The sequence below is a fragment of the Lissotriton vulgaris genome, chromosome 11, assembly GCF_964263255.1.
Source record: "Lissotriton vulgaris chromosome 11, aLisVul1.2, whole genome shotgun sequence".
Lineage (NCBI taxonomy): Eukaryota > Metazoa > Chordata > Amphibia > Caudata > Salamandridae > Lissotriton > Lissotriton vulgaris.
In genome coordinates, this window is record NC_141699.1 from 1,038,760,464 (window position 1) to 1,038,779,163 (window position 18,700).

Here is an 18,700-nt window from a genome sequence, read left to right on the forward strand (position 1 = left end):
TAAGAGTTTATGAATAATATATATGTTTGTAGGAAGGCCTCCGTGGCACTATAAAGGTAGAAGTGTGTTTCAGTGTTTCTATAAAGCAGAAATGTATATGATAATACAATTAAATAACTATCAAAAGTCGACGTTTCAACCGGAAATTACATGCGCTAGGCTAGGCTTAGGATTCACAACTCTGACAGTCAGCTGAGGGTGTGAGTTAGAGAACCCACCCCCTTATATAACAGGCACGTAAACGGGGTTCATCTCGGTGAACGCACCAACAGGGAGCCGCCCTCGTCTGGATCTTGCAAGGAAAAAAGGCAGAGTCACTTTGCCAAACTACTTGCTGGACAGAGGATAGGAATCAAGCGGTCCTTTGACAGAGTAGCATATTTCAGCAAAATAATTTTATTTTCTAAGTGAATCTAATAATTTAAATCAATGAATTTGAATGTTGCATATTGCTACAAGTGTGATGGTGAGAAGCCCTGCTGAGCTATTGTCAAGGGGTGTATGACCTAACCAGTTAAGACCAAGCTTCACCGCAGTAAATAAAACGATCCATATAGAAATAATAATAGTTTCTAAATTATCTATGGATCCCCAGATCAAATCTAGTTTTCCCCGTCTACAAAATGCAAAACGTTTTACCACGCTTGGTTGAGGTGATAATGTCTCTGGCTCAGTCTGGAACTTACCAAGGTCTCCCGCAATATTATATTCATAATTGACATCCCCAAAATGCTCACCCTATGGCTTTTGCGTCATGCCGGTCAGATCAGCTTTGCGAGCACCGCACTGGCTTACAGGTTATGGGAGAGTGACATTCAAGGCCTTTTGTATGGCTTAAACAAAGCCATCTGTCAGCCTATCTGGACTAAATATTATACATTACACGAAAAACAGAGCCCTTTGGCGAGCTTTCTATGTCTTAAAATTCAACTTGGAAAACCCTCTTCCTGAGCCTCAGAGGACTCAGTAAATATAAGAGAAATGTTTCTTTGGGAACTCGCAGCGCCAAGAGGCCACTGCGGTGATGAGAGCTGTGCTTCACAAAAACTCCCTCCATAACACTGCACAGCACAACACCGATGGTGTGCTGGGCTGCACCAGGCATATGAATTCACAATCGTGTTCAGTGGGATGGGAGCGGGGTAGGCCTCTTACAGAGGTGATCTGCTGAGAGCACCAGAGAATCCAAGGGGCAAACCTTGAGACAGTGGGGACCTTACTGCTAGTAAGAACGCACAGGTGACCTATACACGCCCCATCACAGGACACCACGCCACCTGGGGACCGGAATCCATGACACCTGGGTCAGGCTTTGTCCAACTCCTGGCTCAAACCATCTGAAGCCTCCTTGGCCCTAATCCACATTAATCAAAGGACTTAGGGCAGCGTCCATGCAAAGGCTGCACCGGCTCCGGGACAAGAAGAAACCTGGGTCACTTACTGTCAGTGGACAGTGACCTGCATAGCTGATCATTTCAAAAACAAAGCCATGGGCTTGTTTTGGATCAAGCTGGGACTCTCCTGCTTCCCTCTCCCTCCCCATCCTTTAGAATGCCTGACCCCGGCCTGCAGTCAAGAAGGGCTTATAATGAGAAGCTTCCCAGATAACCGCATTTCTGTGATAACTGCAGATAGAAACCCGCCTGAACTCGGCCCTGCGCGTCTGCTGAGGTCGAAGAGCTCACTTACAAAAGTAAGAGAGGAACTGAGCGCAGAAGTAAAAATAGAACCGCAGATAAGAAACCATCAAAAGAAGGGATGCAGCTCAGACAGAATGCTCTGCCTGGTGAGTAGGAGGGGCTGGGGGGATGCATTCCGCAGCATGGCGGGACCCCTGTTAGATATGCAAAGTTTTTAGATTTGGGACCTGAGACTAGAAGTTGAAAAACAGAAACTTAGCATTAAACTAAAAGTGTTGCTCTACAAGAGCTATGACTACTAAAGATGAAGTAGAAGCCAGCACATTATTACAGAACAAAACTCTGAAGGCACCTCAAATCACAAACGATGGAATCCTCCTCCATTTTCCTACCTAGAAGAGTGTCCATCTTTGCACCTTCACGCTTGGACTTCCGGGCTTTTTCTCCATTTATTTCAAATACCCGTTCTAGTTACATTTGCTGATCAAACCACACAACGCCTGTAATGTGTTTCTACAGCATGGGAATGTTGCAGCCTGACTGTAACATGCTTCTTCGTGGCAAATGTAATATTATAACACAAGGGATCAAGCAAATTCATTTGATTTTAGAAGGATAAATAAAACAAGAAAACAGATTTGAAAACAGAGTTCCATTTTGTGATTCTAAAGATGTGATCATTTCTTATTCCACCTGTCTAGTTTATAGGTCTGGTTTTCAAAGCACAGCTGTTAAACAGACCTATTGCTTACAATGCACACTGAGCGGGCTTTGGGTCCACCTCTTTCAGCTATTTGCTTTCTTCAACCAGCCTCTTGCAGCCATTGGCTTGAGACCATGTCAATCATATCTCGGCTTCTCCCAGTGGAGTATTGATCTCTGACCTACGACTACTGGCTGTTTGGGTGTATACTTCCGCCTCAATTTGAATGCTGGCACTGAACTGGATATAGGAGTACTTTACAACTACAGCCCTCTCTCTCTCTGCTCCTGCAGGCTCCCTCCCATGTGCCCCCCTGCATTGGCACATTAAACCCTGACCTTATAGCTTTGCCAATGCTGTTTATGCAATGAGTGGGCATCTGAGTTCTAGAGAAATAAAGGTGAGTTGAACATGAAGAGGGAGGAAAGATTATCTAATACAAGAAAATGATTTGCTAAATACTGGGAAACAGCGTTTATAACGTGTGTGGTGGCTAACAGCGCGGACGTTACATCGTCTGTTTTTTTACCACGCATGGCATTACATCGCAAGTCGTTTCTACAACTTGCTCTCGATGGCGCGCAACACCAAGGAATGTGTTGGATTTTAAATCCAACACATTCCCTACTGTTGCGCTAACTAGAGTAGGAATAGTAATTTATACTATTCCTAAGTCCAGCACACCATCTAGTGCAAGTCGAAGAAACGACTTGCGATGTAAAGCAATGTGCGGTAACAACGCGGACGATGTAACATCCGCGTTGTAACCTACTGCGTAGTAATGTATGTCGTAGTAACGTCATACATTCCTAAATATTCTAAGTTAGTACTAGTCAATGTTTTTGGTGTTCTTCTTCATCCATTCGGCTTACGCACAAAGCATTGTCGGCACGAAACCCTGACTTAATGCTTCGGTATACATAGGCTATCTATATGCTAGAAGACAAAGGCCCAATCATAATACTGTATCACTCAGGAACAGATGGTAGAATCTTGCACACAGCACAAGCCCATGGGTTGAACCCTCCCACAGGATACTTACACTGTTGCACATGTAAAGAACCACTGAGAAATACGCAGCTCAGCCCCCATACATTCACACCACAATGGAGCAAGGCCAGGCTTACACATCCTTCTGTAGGTAGTTACACCACGCCTGTCGCCCAGGTGTACGCTTCTTAACACTGCGTACTGTGACACATCTAAGGAAGCTCTTTAGCCCCACATACTTTGCATCACGTCTGCAGAACAAGGTGAAAGACTGAAGGGTCAGCCTAGGACATGGTTACAAAGAGCTTACAAAACCAAGTCAAGACTATTTTGCCTAACACCATAATTGTACATCTTGTACATCTCACCTTCAGAGGCGGCTCAAGTGCAGGTAGCCTATTCCCACACAGCTATGCCATGTCTGCAGAGCTAGTTCAGACACAAGGGAATTTGCCCTGGATACTGTGCAACATTGGCAGAACTAGGTCAGTAGAAAGGCGGCCTCACGCCACGTACTATTACATCCACATCTGCAACGCAGAATCATACATTCTCTGCTTAGCTCTGCATAATGTTACACTACTAATACAGGATGAGGACAGACACAGGCAACCCAGCTCAGGAGGAAGAGAATAAAATGGACTCTCACTTCCAAGAAGACAGGGGGCAGACAGATATCTTCCAAATACAGAGCTACTTTCCATGTCTGAAGGAGGGAGAAAAGTGTGTTTTCTCAAACCTTAAATATGGCAGTGCACAGAAAGTCTGTAGACTTTCTAAACTGGGGTGGCATGGTGAGCAAAAGAATGATGGATTTAACCCAGATCTCTTGACTGGGTTGTGAATGTATGATTTATTCAGCATTCCGTCCATCATTTGTTTGCGTAGCACTCAGTTAACTACACATTCTTTGCTGCAGAAGCATCATATGCTGATCCCAGGGTCGGACTTCCACAAAATATAGGCCTGGGCACCAAAATAAAAGTGGATCTCATTAGCGAACCAAACAGCTAAAAAAGTAGTCCACATCTGTAAATCAGGTCAGTTTTAAGCGTGTAAAGACACACTGTATGAGTATTTTGCAAGGAATTGGAGACTGCATGCATTTGCTGCAAGCAATGTTTATAGCAATATAATTGAAATCAACAATCCGGTCATAAAACAGGCCTCAAACTATTAAAAACTGATCTGTCAGACCAGCCCATCGGGCATAGCCCTATTGCCCTGTAGGTATGTCCGACACCTGGCTGATCACCATTTTGAAAGTTCAGCTTTCACCACGAACAACACAAATCAGACTTTCTGGGGTCCAAAAGAATTGATTTCCACAATATCCTTCACAATTTTCACTAGTATGCGTTCCAGACAATGTTAATATGACTGGAACTCGTTGTGAGTGGCCTACTCGTGAAAGTCGGCCACTCACACCTTCCTTCTTTTTATGTTAGAGTGTCAGCTTTCCTAAAGCATGGCTGTCAAAGGCTCGCATGAACAGTGTCTCATGCAGACAGCCCTGGGAACCAAAGGCCATCATGAATTCCTAAATCCACAACAGCATTGGCAGAAGCAGTGCAGGTTTCCATCCCACCAATTTCTCTTAACCTTTCAGGAATATACAAAGCTTAAAGGGCAGTGGGGAACCCACTCGCAAACTTTCCACATCGTTGGGTTTCACTTCTAGACTGCCCATTGAGAGAGACAATACTTGGGAAAGTGGTTATAGAGTTGACAATGCGATTGCAGCTTCGGCAATGTGATTGCAACTTTGGCAATGCAATTACAGCTTTGGCAATGCGACTGTAGCTTTGTCAATTAAACTGTAGCTTTGGCAATCCAACTGCAGCTTTGGCAATGCAATTAGAGCTTTGACAATGCAATTGCAGCTTTGGCAATGCGACTGTAGCTTTGGCAATGCGACTGTAGCTTTGGCAATGCGACTGTAGCTTTGGCAATGCGACTGTAGCTTTGGCAACGCGACTGTAGCTTTGGCAACGCGACTGTAGCTTTGGCAACGCGACTGCAGCTATGGCAATGGGGTTGCAACTTTGGCAATGCAACTGCAGCTTTGGCAATGTGATTGCAGCTTTGGCAATGCAACTCTAGCTTTGGCAATGGGATTGCAGCTTTGGCAATGCAAATTTAGCTTTGGCAATGCGACTAGCTTTGGCAATGGGATTGCAGCTTTGGCAATGGGATTGCAGCTTTGGCAATGTGATTGCAGCTTTGGCAATGCAACTGCAGCTTTGGCAATGCGATTGCAGCTTTGGCAATGCGATTGCAGCTTTGGCAATGCGACTCTAGCTTTGGCAATGGGATTGCAGCTTTGGCAATGGGATTGCAGCTTTGGCAATGGGATTGCAGCTTTGGCAATGTGATTGCAGCTTTGGCAATGCGACTGCAGCTTTGGCAATGTGATTGCTGCTTTGGCAATGCAACTGCAGCTTTGGCAATGTGATTGCCGCTTTGGCAATGCAACGGCAGCTTTGGCAATGTGATTGCAGCTTTGGCAATGCGATTGCAGCTTTGGCAATGTGATTGCAGCTTTGGCAATGTGACTCTAGCTTTGGTAATGCAACTGCAGCTTTGGCAATGTGATTGCAGCTTTGGCAATGCAACAGCAGCTTTGGCAATGTGATTGCAGCTTTGGCAATGCGATTGCAGCTTTGGCAATGTGATTGCAGCTTTGGCAATGCGACTCTAGCTTAGGCAATGCAACTGTAGCTTTGGCAATGCGACGGCAGCTTTGGCAATGGGATTGCAAGTTTGGCAATGGGATTGCAAGTTTGGCAATGGAACTGCAGCTTTGGCAATGTGACTGCAGCTTTGGCAATGCAATTGCAGCTTTGGCAATGTGATTGCAGCTTTAGCATTGTGATTGCAGATTTGGTAATGCGATTGCAGCTTTGGCATTGCAACTGCGGTTTTAACAATGTTATGGTGGCTTTGGGAAGGGGGTTGGTGGCTTTGGCAATATGACTGCTGCTCGGGCAATGAAGGCAGGACTTTGGCAGTGTGGCTTTTTTCTTGCAGTGTAATTGTATGTCTGGCAATTTGACTGTGGTTTTGGTACGCTAAACACACCCTGGTGCCTTTTTTGGCTGAGACTACACACTCTTTTCACAATGACCATTGGTTGATTATCAGATTTTTCTATAAGAATATATTTCTTGGAAATGAAGTATTTCTGAATCTGATTATCAAATAGGTGCACCTTTCCCTCGTGTCTAATCAGAAGTCTGACTGAGCTGCGACCCAGAAGAAAGAAAGCTCTCTGGTGGAGTAATAAATCATTTAGTGTGAGTAAATATTGAAATATGGAACTAAAGCATTCAAATGTGATAGGTTAAGGCATGTGAAGGAAGGCAAGGAGATACAAGAAATCCGTTCAGAGTGCGTTACCTCTGGTGTCATCAGGAATGACAATGGGTGGAGCGATGTCTGGAAGCTCCTCCTCCTGCGGCTGTAATCCCGCGGCTCTCAGGTGATTAATGTCGAGCAGGTCCGGCATGTCTATGGACACATCTACAAAAAGGACGAGATACATTTTCTGAGAAATCAGAAGCAAGGTGAGTTTACCCCCAGGAGAGTAGACAATTCTTCTCAATTGGACATCTACTAGAATAGATAAGGCCGCACAGAGTGACCCTGTTACCATCCAAACACAGTGAAATAATTGCAGCATGGCACACTACGCCCATTAACATCAATGGCTCCCACACTGCCACTACCTTTACAGGCTCCTGAATAAAACACATAGAATCCCTCATTTCTAAATGCATTGAGAGGATAGGAAGCTTCCATATGCCATGCTACCTACTGAAGTACCTTCCACCCAGTCACCAAAGGATATTTGAGCTGTGTGCAAGAATATATTAAGGGTCAGGCCTCAAACTGGTGCTAGTCAGATGGAGCGGCACCAACATGCATGGTCCTAAACGTTCAAGTTCTGCTCACACAAGGCGTGTGACAGGCAGGCTGCTCAACATAGAGCTGCCTCCATGGTAGAAATAGTTATTGATGTTTGGAATTGCCATCAGTTAAATTCTTTGCCAGTATTCACCTCTTAATTTCTCACACATGCTATATGAAGCCCTTTCCCCATAGCCTGGTTAAGATGACTCCAGGAAGGCTGATTTTGCAGCCCTTGTTTCATGTTTATTGATGCTTTTGGACTACTTAAAGGTGCCAGTCAGAGTAAAGAAAAAACCTATTCTCTCCTACCAGTACTGCATCTCTAACGATCACAAACAATAGGCATTCCAGAGACGCCTTTGTTTGATGGCGTCACCTGGGACGTATATTATAGCATCATTCCCAGGAAGGCCTCTTGTTAAGGCAGGGCTAAAAACAGACAATGGGCCTATTCACAAAGGTAAACTTACACAGGAGTAAATCTACACATGTATGTTTTTCGCTTACATTTTTTAGTAACTTTTACCACTGTTTTGGGTTCTTTTTGGCTGTATTAACTTTATAAGTGCAGTTTGTGACTAGCAAAGGTCTTAATCATTGGTGGACGGGTCCCTCCCTAAATCTTGTTCTGCCTTCCTAAACCCCACCTATTTTCTAGTAAGTACATCCCAGTTTTTTAACCACACCGCCTGGTCTCTCCAACATTTACTACTAAATAGTAAACTTACATGTGTGAGTATCTTCCCACAGAAATGATAGTAGAGGTGGAGTTGGAGATTTACACTTCTAGGATTGTAAATAGCATTTTGTAGTACTTTTGTGTTATTATTGTAATACAATTGTGGATAAGCCCCAAACAGTTTCCCCCAAAGTAAGCCAAACAATATTAGGGCTAGTGCTTTCATGTTAGGGCTCTAATTGCCAGGTCCACGTATCTCTCCTTGAAGACGACAACTACAGTGCTAATACTCGAGAAGGAAAGTGATTGGAATTTTTAATGGTTAAACGTTTAGCACAACTTGTGTTCTTGTTAATAAGGCACAAATAAGCTTAAGAGCACTGTGGTAAATAAAAACAACAACAGCCTAAACAAGAGAGAAGGAATACAGCAGAAAGTCATTGAGTGAACACAAACAGTACAAGAGGAAAACATTTTCAACCGAGAGGTACTTCTCAAAAGTGTGCATGATGACAAATTTTAAAATAAAAATAGACGCAGAAGTTCCTCTACGCAAATACTTTTTCAGAGAATTGGTAGTAGGTGGATGTATGTTGCTAAATCATGGTCAAAAATAATGGCATATACAAATATTCAACCCACCACATTGCCTCCAGTGACTAGGTAAGTATATATTGACAATTCTTAAACTCTACATCTTCTTATTGTGATGGTATTTGATTTGGTGAATGCAACATTTTTGTTATATGATATCTCACATGCATTATAGTGATGTCCCACTGCAGAGGGTTCATGGGATGAGCGCGGTCAATATCAGTGCAACAAAAATGGCAGCAGAGTTCAGAGACATAGGAAAGCATGTGTGATGGAGAGGAAAAAAAGCTGGAGAACAAGTACAACCCCACATCATGAGTCGACACAGAAATGAGCAGGGACTCTTCTTGGACATTCTCTTACATTTCTTTCCGGACACATTCTTGTGCCATAAATGATCATGAACATCCATCTGCAACACTTACCAAGTTTTTTGGGCACCCAGTCAAGACCAAAAGTGAACTTCTTAATCTGTACTATCAGGTACTCAGGAAATGAGGCGAAGCGGGATGTTCTGAGGAACACAAGTAAGCAGTAAATTGAATGCTTCCAGGAAGCAGCGCAACATAATATAGCAGATGATAAGCATGATGTGTGAATGAGTCTATGAACGAAATACTCTATGAAGCACATATGGCTGAAGACAACGAAAGTGCCCATACATTAGCCATGAAAGTGTAAGTGTGCATACAATGAAACCCCCCAACGCTAAGCATACTTAGAGGCGCTGAGTAACATTACCATATAAGCATGCATTTCAGAAAGTAAAACACCAATTCGAGAGCAACAACATAGTCCTTAGTGAACTGTCACCTGTAGGGCGACAACATCTCACTGGCAAAGGCAGCTTTTTGACTGCAGTCCCACCAGAGGCAGACCTGCCACATGGGAGATTGGCTGAGTAGTCAATGGTCTGATGACTCTGAAAGCCAGTGAGCCCCGAGTAGAGTAACCTGACTCCCTCGAGTTACTCATAGGCCTATTCTCAGTGTCACTTCTGCAGTCACTGAAACCGAACAGTCTCATTCCTGTACATACACATCTCATGAACATAGATTGTATCTGGTATAATTCGGTACCCATCCATGTTTCCACAGAAGCCATCTCTAATTCTGTGAGTGCCGAGGTGAGTACAGGACCTGGATCAACAGGTTTCTCAGTGGCCACAGAGTGACGCACAACCATCCCACGTGTGAAGGTAGATGACTTCAGTGGGCATGGGGCAGTAGCTGCTGGTGTTGTTGAAGAGTGGTGGGGCTGGAGAAGTGGTCCGGGGGAAGATGGACAACAAATCAAATAAATAAATAAACTTTTCTGCAGCCAGGCGCATCGCCCTCCACTGCTCCAGTCCACTGCAGACACAGGCGGCTCCCAGATTCCCCTGCGGCCAATCCTGACGGTACTCTCATTCATAAGAGCAGGGTCAGGATTGCCTAGAGCTCCCTGAATTTGCACTCCCAGTGAGACAGGGAGTCTGTGCCTGCTGCCTCTAACCCGGCAATGCAGCTCATATTGGGAACAGCTTCAGTGCGCATGTCAGTTTGGCCGTCCTGAGACAGCCGGCCAAACCCACATGTGCACTGATATCAGTGCATACCACTACCCTCCAGTGACTGTCATCCCCCTGGCCCTGCCCTCAAACACTTGGCCGGGAAAGGAAAAATAAGACAATAGTAAAACATGCTTTTATTATCGTTTTATTTTTCCTTTCCTGCCATTTTGAGGTAGCTGGCGGGCGAGGGGGGGTGGGACGCTCCTCCGTCATGACGAAGTAGCTGCGCTTTCATGGGGGTCAAAAATAGAATCACACAGGCTCTGTCTCCGAACGTCATTGTGCCAATACCTGTGTTCTTTGCTGGATTTTTGGGAAAGGTATAAGCAGGAGCAGGAATGGGGTCTTGGCCCGCCTAACCTATTTAGTCCTCGTTCATGCATACCCAATTCTTTTGTAAAAATATATGTTTGTCTTTACTGCACAGAGGAAGCTATAATACATATAATTCTGCAATCCCTGTATAAAAACATATCTCTAATTTCTTTATAAATCGGTGACTTGTGAGGCACCTAGTCACCGATTATAAATTCAATTGTAATATCTTATTTCAGTTGTGTTGTGACATCAGCATGCCTGCTGCCAGAAGCCAGGGCAGGTCAAGTCATGGAGCATAATTAAAGCAGCTGTTTCTCTAGTAATACAGTGACAAACAGAAAGGAGATTGTTATGGCAACATGTTTATTTTTGTGCACTACTTAGGAAATTATAGAAAAGTTTGAATCTTTCTGCAGGTTTGAACACATTACCAGCAGTTGCGCCTTTTTAGGTAACTGTCTTGTATTTAACGGATTCTAATATCTTTTTGTGGCAAATATCTAACAGTGTTTGTGATTTGTTTAATTTTGCACTAGTTGTTCTATTTTTAGTCTTCATGTAGTGCTACTCCATTTCGTGTGAAAGAGCTATGCACCAAGGATTTAAGTGGTTTATGGGAAAGGTGATGCTGTGACCATGTATTATATGGGATAAAGTATCCCTGCCGTACATGAAAAGGATATTGCAGGTCACTGCGGAGTTCCACAATCTTACAAAGGAGCTCAGCTTTCTGCCTCGTTCTCATATTTGGTCATAGAACTCCTCTGTGACTTGCAATATCCTTATAATGTAAGGCAGGCGGTACTTTAGCCCACATTTGTTCTTGCTTTTATTTAGAGTCACTGAAATATATGTGAGTGAGTCGAGGAAGCTTTTTTATGATGGTGGATTATTGCAGATGATATCAATCAATACTGTCCAGACGATAATGTACCTCTAACTGTGCACAGCAAGATGGTCATAATTCTTAAAGCTTTTCAGGGCAATAAAAAGCACAAGGCAACGAGCCAAAGCTTTATATAGGCATGGTGTTTGCAAGGTGACATAATGCCATGGGAATGTAATAGGTTGGGGGGGGTAAATTGTTCAATATAGTGCAATTAGGAGAATAGGAACTCTCCCTTAGAAGTAGTGGGAGATGCATTTAAGTGGAAATTGAAGTTTTATATCTTCCATCTTGGTGTACTGCTCTAGTTAACAATAAAGACTGTTCAGATGAGCATATTTCAGAGAACTATGCTGTATATAGGATGGTTCATCTTGTTATCCTGCTAAAGAATTGACCTCAGCTTTCACCCAAACCTATTACTTGAATCGTTCTTATTTAAAATCACCTGGGCAAACATATAGAGCCGGTTAAATTTGGGCAGAACGCATCCAGTTCTCTCAAAAGCCGTAAGTCACTCTCCCTAAACCTGAATGCTCCCAATTTCTTCTACTAAATGATTTTTTACACCCATGCTTGTTTCCAAAGGAAATAACAATTATCTCAAAAAAGGGAACTGTATCAATGTCTTTCCTTCTTTGCCGCTGCTAAAAGAAGTCACCTATTCAACAATATGTCAAGATGAATGTAATATGTATTGACACAAAGGAGGGTTCCCAAGATAACAGTGCCAGAATTTACATCACCTGTTTCACATATACAAACTAGTTTAAGTGTACCATAGCGCACCCCAGGAATTTCAACACCTTGCCTCATTACGATGGTGGTCGGCCGGACCACCGAACGCCATTGCATCAGGCAGGTGACCCTTCGACATTGAGTCGGCGGTCCCACTTGCCTTATTAGGATAAGACCACTGTGCACTCAGTCGTAAAGTGTCTTTTTCTACTGCAGCTTGTGCTGCAGCCCAGGAAAAGGGTAGCAGCACAAGCCACAGTGGAAAAATGCACTTTGTGCACATCCATACACTGTGTGCCAGGCATCATTTATTGCCTGGCACAGGATGCATGGATGTGTGCGGGGGCACTGCATTTGCCCCTAGGATCACTGACCAGTGGCCTACAGTGGAATGGGCCCTGCTTGGGGCCCACAAAGTCTGTTCCCGTCTGCCTTTTCATGGCGGCGGGAACGCCATGAAAAGACTGTCAGAAAGGGACATCTTAATTCCTACAGCGGTACCTACGCAGGTACTGCATCCATTGTAGAGATAGGAGGCCAACCGCCACCCCAACTGGAGCTTGGATGCTGTTGGGGGCAGCAGTCCTATCCCCCTGACCTCTGTGCTCCGACCCCCGGTATTGTAATCTGGCAGTCAGGCCAATGCCCAGGATGTCAGGTGGGCCGCCACCAACGACTTGTCTGTGGTGGTCCGCCCGCCATCGTAATGAGGCCTTAAGAGCTCACTGAGTGTAAAATTTGGGAGTTTTCAGTAGGGAACTGGCATGGTTAGTGGCGAATTTGACCTACCTGTTTAGGTCAATAAAATTGGCAAAATACTCTAGTCAAGAACTCAAGAAGGACTCAGGAGAGCTCTGGGGCCAATCAGTTGAAAGCTCTGAATGCATTAGTGGTTATTTAAGTAGAGAAGAGCTATACCTCAAACAACCTGGTTGGGAGGATGAATGCAGGCTTATGAACACAACCCGCTATCAATCAGAATTTACTCACTTTGCCCCCTTGGAATTCTACAAGACATAAAAAGCAATTGACTGAACATTTGGTAGCATCTTTTCTTCCTCGTTTCGATCTAGTTTTTTTTACAGAAGTCTGGTATAAAGTTGAATATTCATTAAATGTGTGAGCAGTCTTTGAAGTAAAGACCAAGTCGGGTGGAGTAACTATTGGTCTTATAGCCAGTGGCCTTAAAGTAAAAGTCTTGGTGTATTGTACACATAATGTATTTATAGTTTGTTTCACGTAGCTAAGTAATAAAGGTATCTTAGTTAACTTTATAATCTGTGGTACCTACTTTTGAATCGTAAAGGGTTCTTGTGACCACACAATGTGGCTCTTGGTTGAGATTCTCCATTTAGTTATGGATGACCTCCACAACAAATTGATTTTGGTGACTGGGGATCTTACATGCTATCTTCTTGAACTGCACAGTGATGATTGTCTCTCAATTTTTGATGATTTGTGTGGGTGTTGCTTAATTACATTTCTTCCCACTAAATATATTAACGGGGTAAATGGCTCTTTCACCAGCTACAGTCAGGAACTTATATCGTAGCTTTAGTGGGGATCAACATGCCCGATTACTCTACATGCCTTCAGGAGAAACAATACTTTCGATTACAGTTGAATCGATCCCCCTTTTTCCAGGTGGGTTGAGGAGTAGAAAATAAAGTAAGTTTTTCTTTCCGACCATCTCTCTCAATCAGTAAAGTACTATATTTCTAAACTGACTGCCCCCGTTAATGTATGTACCATGAGAGAAGTGCAGAGAAACAACGCAATCAATCGGTCAATTGATAGTCTTGAAACTTCACACAACTGGTCCTCCACTTTTGGCTTGAGATCCTCTATATTTCTTTGTGTAATTTGTTCTCAACTGATCTGCAGAGGGATTTCAGAATATTAAATGGGAAATAAAATCTATCTGGCCCTATAAACTTTTAGTTTAATGACAGGACATTAAAATGTAATTTATTTCACAGTTAGGGACTAGTCATTAAGGGTCTTGGGATGTGGCTTACCAAAGGAATTGGAAGGAATCCCACAGGGAATATAACAGACTTCAATCGACCTGGCCATTGGAGGGTTTTAGCAACACAAATTGTGCTGACTCTTTAAAGTCTGAAAAACCAAAAACAGAAAACAGCTCTGGCCCCAACTGGCAGAGAAGTATGGCACTACACATTCAAATCAACATCTTGCTATGAGTGAAACTGACTGGAAGATAGATCTGTTAATGCTTGTAATGGCATGTTCCAGTTGAGACCTAAGCCAAGAGAGTCCTTGCAAGTTAGTACATTTGAAATTTCCACTATAGCAACTGATTCATAAGGTAAAACGGTCCAATGGACTGGGCCAAAATGGAGAACCTGCAATGTATTGAAAATGCATTGTCAATTCTGGACATAGGCAAGCCATCAAGTATTTGAATCTGTGTGGTAGAATAGCATCATTCCTGTTTCACAGCAAAGCAGAATTAAGAAGAAGGGGACTCTTTTGAGGGGTAATTAAAGATGCATGTGGGTTAGAATACATCTGAGGAAAGATGGATTGTACTCGCGACGCCTCTACCCTCAATGACCTCAAAAAAGGCTAAATTCTCATGCACTGTTAATTTAATTTGTACACCTCTGACCATTGCGGTAATTTAAAGCCGAAAAGACTGTTTCTCTTCAATGTGATGAATGTGATGAACGGGGAATGTGATGTATCCGTGCATATCCAGTGTACTTGATGCGAGTGGACACTACTCCCAAGGTTTTACAACAACTTTTGGCATAGTTGGATGGTTATAACAATGGACAGCCACCTAACAATGAATTTAAACAAGATCTTAGTTTTGAATTTTAGTAAGGGCAGTAAGAAATATGCTTAGTCAGCGCCTGCAAAATTGGACTTGTTAAACAGTATGACAATATAGGTGTCCAACTAAATCATAAGCTTTCACCATCACCAATATGTCGCCGCACGGATATTGGTAAAAAATATTTTATTCATCTTATGGTGCTATCTTTTCAAGTTTTGTTACTACAGTTTTAAGGCACTATTACAATTGTTATATAGGGTGCCTGGCTCTCCTGTGGGATAATTGCCTTAGTAATAGGATTAGACTGAGGAAAAGTACTTCTGAGGCAGTAACTTGTTTAGAGCTGAGTTTTACAGTTATTTGCACTGTGTTTTATTTTTCTAACCTTTATCAGCAAAGATGTAAGGAGAGATCACAATTATGCCCTTATTATCAGATGAAATCAATTTGAATATGCAAAGCTAATGGAAGGCATACTTTGAAGGCTCACTAACCACCTATAATCTTGAAAGATCATGAGATATCTATAGTTTACGGGAAAAAAGTACTTATTAAGACTCAAGAGTCAATCAATTCCATTACTTGGGTAGGTTCATCCAGCCCCCCGGTATTACCTGATTTTATGCAGTCTGCTGTTCACAAGAAAGGTCTTCAATTTAGAGTACAATACACAACTCTTCTTGGTGTGTTTCTTCTCTCTTATCTTTAATTTAGAACATTCTACCCTCAATTAGTGAAGTATTCTAATAGCATTATACCCCTTCTTCCATGATCTATACCCGTTGTTAAAAACCCTTACGACTTATGTATAACTTGGATTCAGAATCTTTAACAACTGTTATAGCCCATAGCAGCAAGTTAGAATTCTATAATAATGATGAGTAGCTATGTCATTTTCCGATTACAAGTGACTAGTGATATTGTAACTGTATGTAAGAAGAAAAGTAGAGACAGGGTTTTGAAAAGGGATTGCAGGCTCTTGAGTAATACAAAGAGATTAACTCCACTATATCATATTGGTTGTATGTTGCCGTGGGCATTTTAAAGAGAAGGGCATTCTTCTGTTTCTCAACTAATATCAGTTGTTTACTTTCATTAGCTACAAGAACCTTGCCTGAAATGCCCTACCGTCAGGCGGGCCTTAGGGCGGTGCGACTGGTGCCGCTGCACTGGGCGCGGAGCTCAATGGGCGCAGCATCTTAAAATGGCTTACAGGATAAACAGCACTTTCTGGAGAGTTCCTGGTGTGCACAGCAATTTTCAGGCAGTAATAAAAATGTCGAGATCATTCTAGTGATTAATGTACCTGCTGGAGAAATCTGAATTTTGTCTAGTGGCAATTTTGACTCATCATAAAGAAGTGCAGAGAGTTAATGTACCTGCTGCAAAGTACATGTAACATGAAGATGACAGAACTTTATTTTATGTAGACAGCTCAGTGGGTTACAGCTTTTGTCACAGAGATCCTCTTGGAACTTGCAGTTTATAAGTTACAATGCTTCTAATATAGGACAGTGAGCTGTGAACTGATGTGAAAGAGCTGCATACAAACTGCAAGGCTTAGGTTTATAACCTTATGTTTTGTTCCCCAGTCTTTCATCGCCGAAAAGGATTTGTTTAGGTTATAATAAATTCTCATCAGTAAAGGCCAACCCGTCCGCTGTGATCGTTTTAAATCCTGAGTTTGTGCTTCTCCAGACCAAGGACTCTAGAAATATACTGCCTACTATTATAGAGGACATGTAATTCCTCCTTCTTGTGGTCCTTAATTGTCTTATGCAACATTTCCGATACAACAATTTACACACTTGTATGATTCATTGTCTTTATGCAATGTGTTTGGTATAAAGTGCTCTGACACCCATAAAAAATTAAATAGATTTGAGTGAAGGACTATGCAAATATGAGGAGTATTCCTGAAGGGTGGTAGTGTGGGAACCCATGAAGAAGGAGATCACAGAGGGGCACCAACAAAGATTGTCGCACCGGGCGCCACCAGTACTAAAGCCGGCCCTGCCTACCGTATTCCACTGCATACTCTTAATTTGTGTTTGCAAAGCATTTTGGAAATATGTGCATGATTTTCATGCTAAACTTCTTCATCTTTATGGAACAAAACCAATACAGACTCATTTCCCTGTTCTCTTTGCCAGCTAACTCTCTACTGGCGCATGTTTAAGTCTGCTGAGACAGGACGTTAAAGAGTGTGCCAATGCTTGGCAGAACTGCCTAAAATGAGACCAGACAAGCCCAGTGCAGCTGTAATGACCTAAATTGCTTATCCTCAAGGAAATGGTTAACTGGACATCAAAATTATTTTGAATCACACAGTGGCAAAAAGGTTGTTCTGTGATTTTCTTCTCTCTCCTACATTGAGAAAATAAAAAAAAGCTAAGCAATGTGCAGAGATGTTTACACCCAGTAATTACAAGGTGTCTGTACTCAACACAACTTGGAAATCTAACCCCTGAGTAAACAGGGTTTTGTGCAAGGGCCAGACAATCCCTTTCCCCTCTAATAATATCACCGGGTTGATCCCTTGTTTTTCCCTAAACCTCTCAATAGGCACCTATCAGCTACTGAGGACCATTGGGAAATGTATGGATTGAAAAATGCAGAAAGCATTTATGATCCTTTGCTTCTTGCTATCGAAGGGCACCTTCATGACCTCTGATATGGAGAACATAATGACAGTGACCGAGTACTAAAGGTGAATCGAGGGGTAGCAACTCCGACCACCGGCGATCCCTGACCCGATCACCACTAGACATGTGGCTAGCTCCCGATAGTTCTCTTCAATGGACTAACATACATTTGTACCTGCACTCTACTGAGAGGAGCTCTTTAAACTGTCTACCTGACCTGAAATGAAAATGTGGCCACTAAGAATAACAGCTGAATATGAGAGCAACCCTGGAATGCACCTACTACTTTCTGACAAGATCCAACAAGAGAAATGTGTAGCAAAATTTCCTTTGAATCCGATTTGTGTGGCATTGCATCCTATTTCTCTTAACCATTTGGACATAGATTTGCTGATATGCAAAGGCCATTCCCTTAAAACAAAAATGATGGGTTGAAAAGGCATGTAAAACCCAGCCTGAACAACCGCATTCATATGATTACATAGTCTAAGACCTTGATTACAAGTTGTGCAGAATAGGGTGGGGTATTTAAGTGGGAGGTATTTACAGAGTGTGGTGACTACCGCCACTCCAAGTCCACATACTTGAATAGGACAACTACGCTACGTAAAGCTGCAGTGGAGGCAGCCCAGCACAAGCAGCTCCTTTCTTGAAGAGCTCCTCTGCCGATGGGCAGATCCTTCACAGGGTCACATATCTATAAATCGAAGAAGGCAAGGCAGCCTCCTCTACATAAACCACAGCAGTCCCTTACATCTAACCTTACAACCATCCAGTGGTGTGAATCCCTTTTTGGTGTCCGGGTCAGTGCAGACGAGAGCTGCGGAGAAGTACTACACCCACCTCATGCAGCACACCATCTTCCTCCAAGATCCTTCCTTCAGATCTCAGGGAACCACCAGGATGCATTATTGAGTCAAGCTAAACCTGGAATTTTCAGCTCTCCTTTCAATCTCAGATTTCTTACATCTAGGACACTTTCCTCAACCATTCTTTATGCTTCCATAGAATAAATACATTTCTTGGATTTCTGTCACTAACCTGTATATTCAAACTCTAATCTTTCTCCCTATAGAACACTGTTCAAAGATGTTTGTTCGGCTTCTCTATCAATCCTGTTCCACCTATTAATCTACCCTCGACTCCACGTCTCATTGACGACTCAATAGTTTATCTTCGAGTTCTCACACTTGTGCCTTCATTCATTTTGTGATCAGTAACCCATTATTTCAGATGCCAC

At 42.8% G+C, this 18,700-nt stretch overlaps 1 protein-coding gene across 1 annotated transcript in view; it reads right to left on the minus strand.

The window, feature by feature from the left end:
* Window positions 1-18,700, minus strand: part of USP13 (ubiquitin specific peptidase 13) — a 365,038-nt gene that overhangs the window by 90,590 nt on the left and 255,748 nt on the right. The window contains exons 14-15 of the mRNA XM_086944367.1: window positions 8,944-9,032; window positions 6,733-6,855 (exon numbers count right to left, since the gene is read on the minus strand). Coding sequence (XP_086800493.1) covers window positions 6,733-6,855; window positions 8,944-9,032 — 212 coding nt within the window. The remainder of the gene's footprint in view (window positions 1-6,732; window positions 6,856-8,943; window positions 9,033-18,700) is intronic.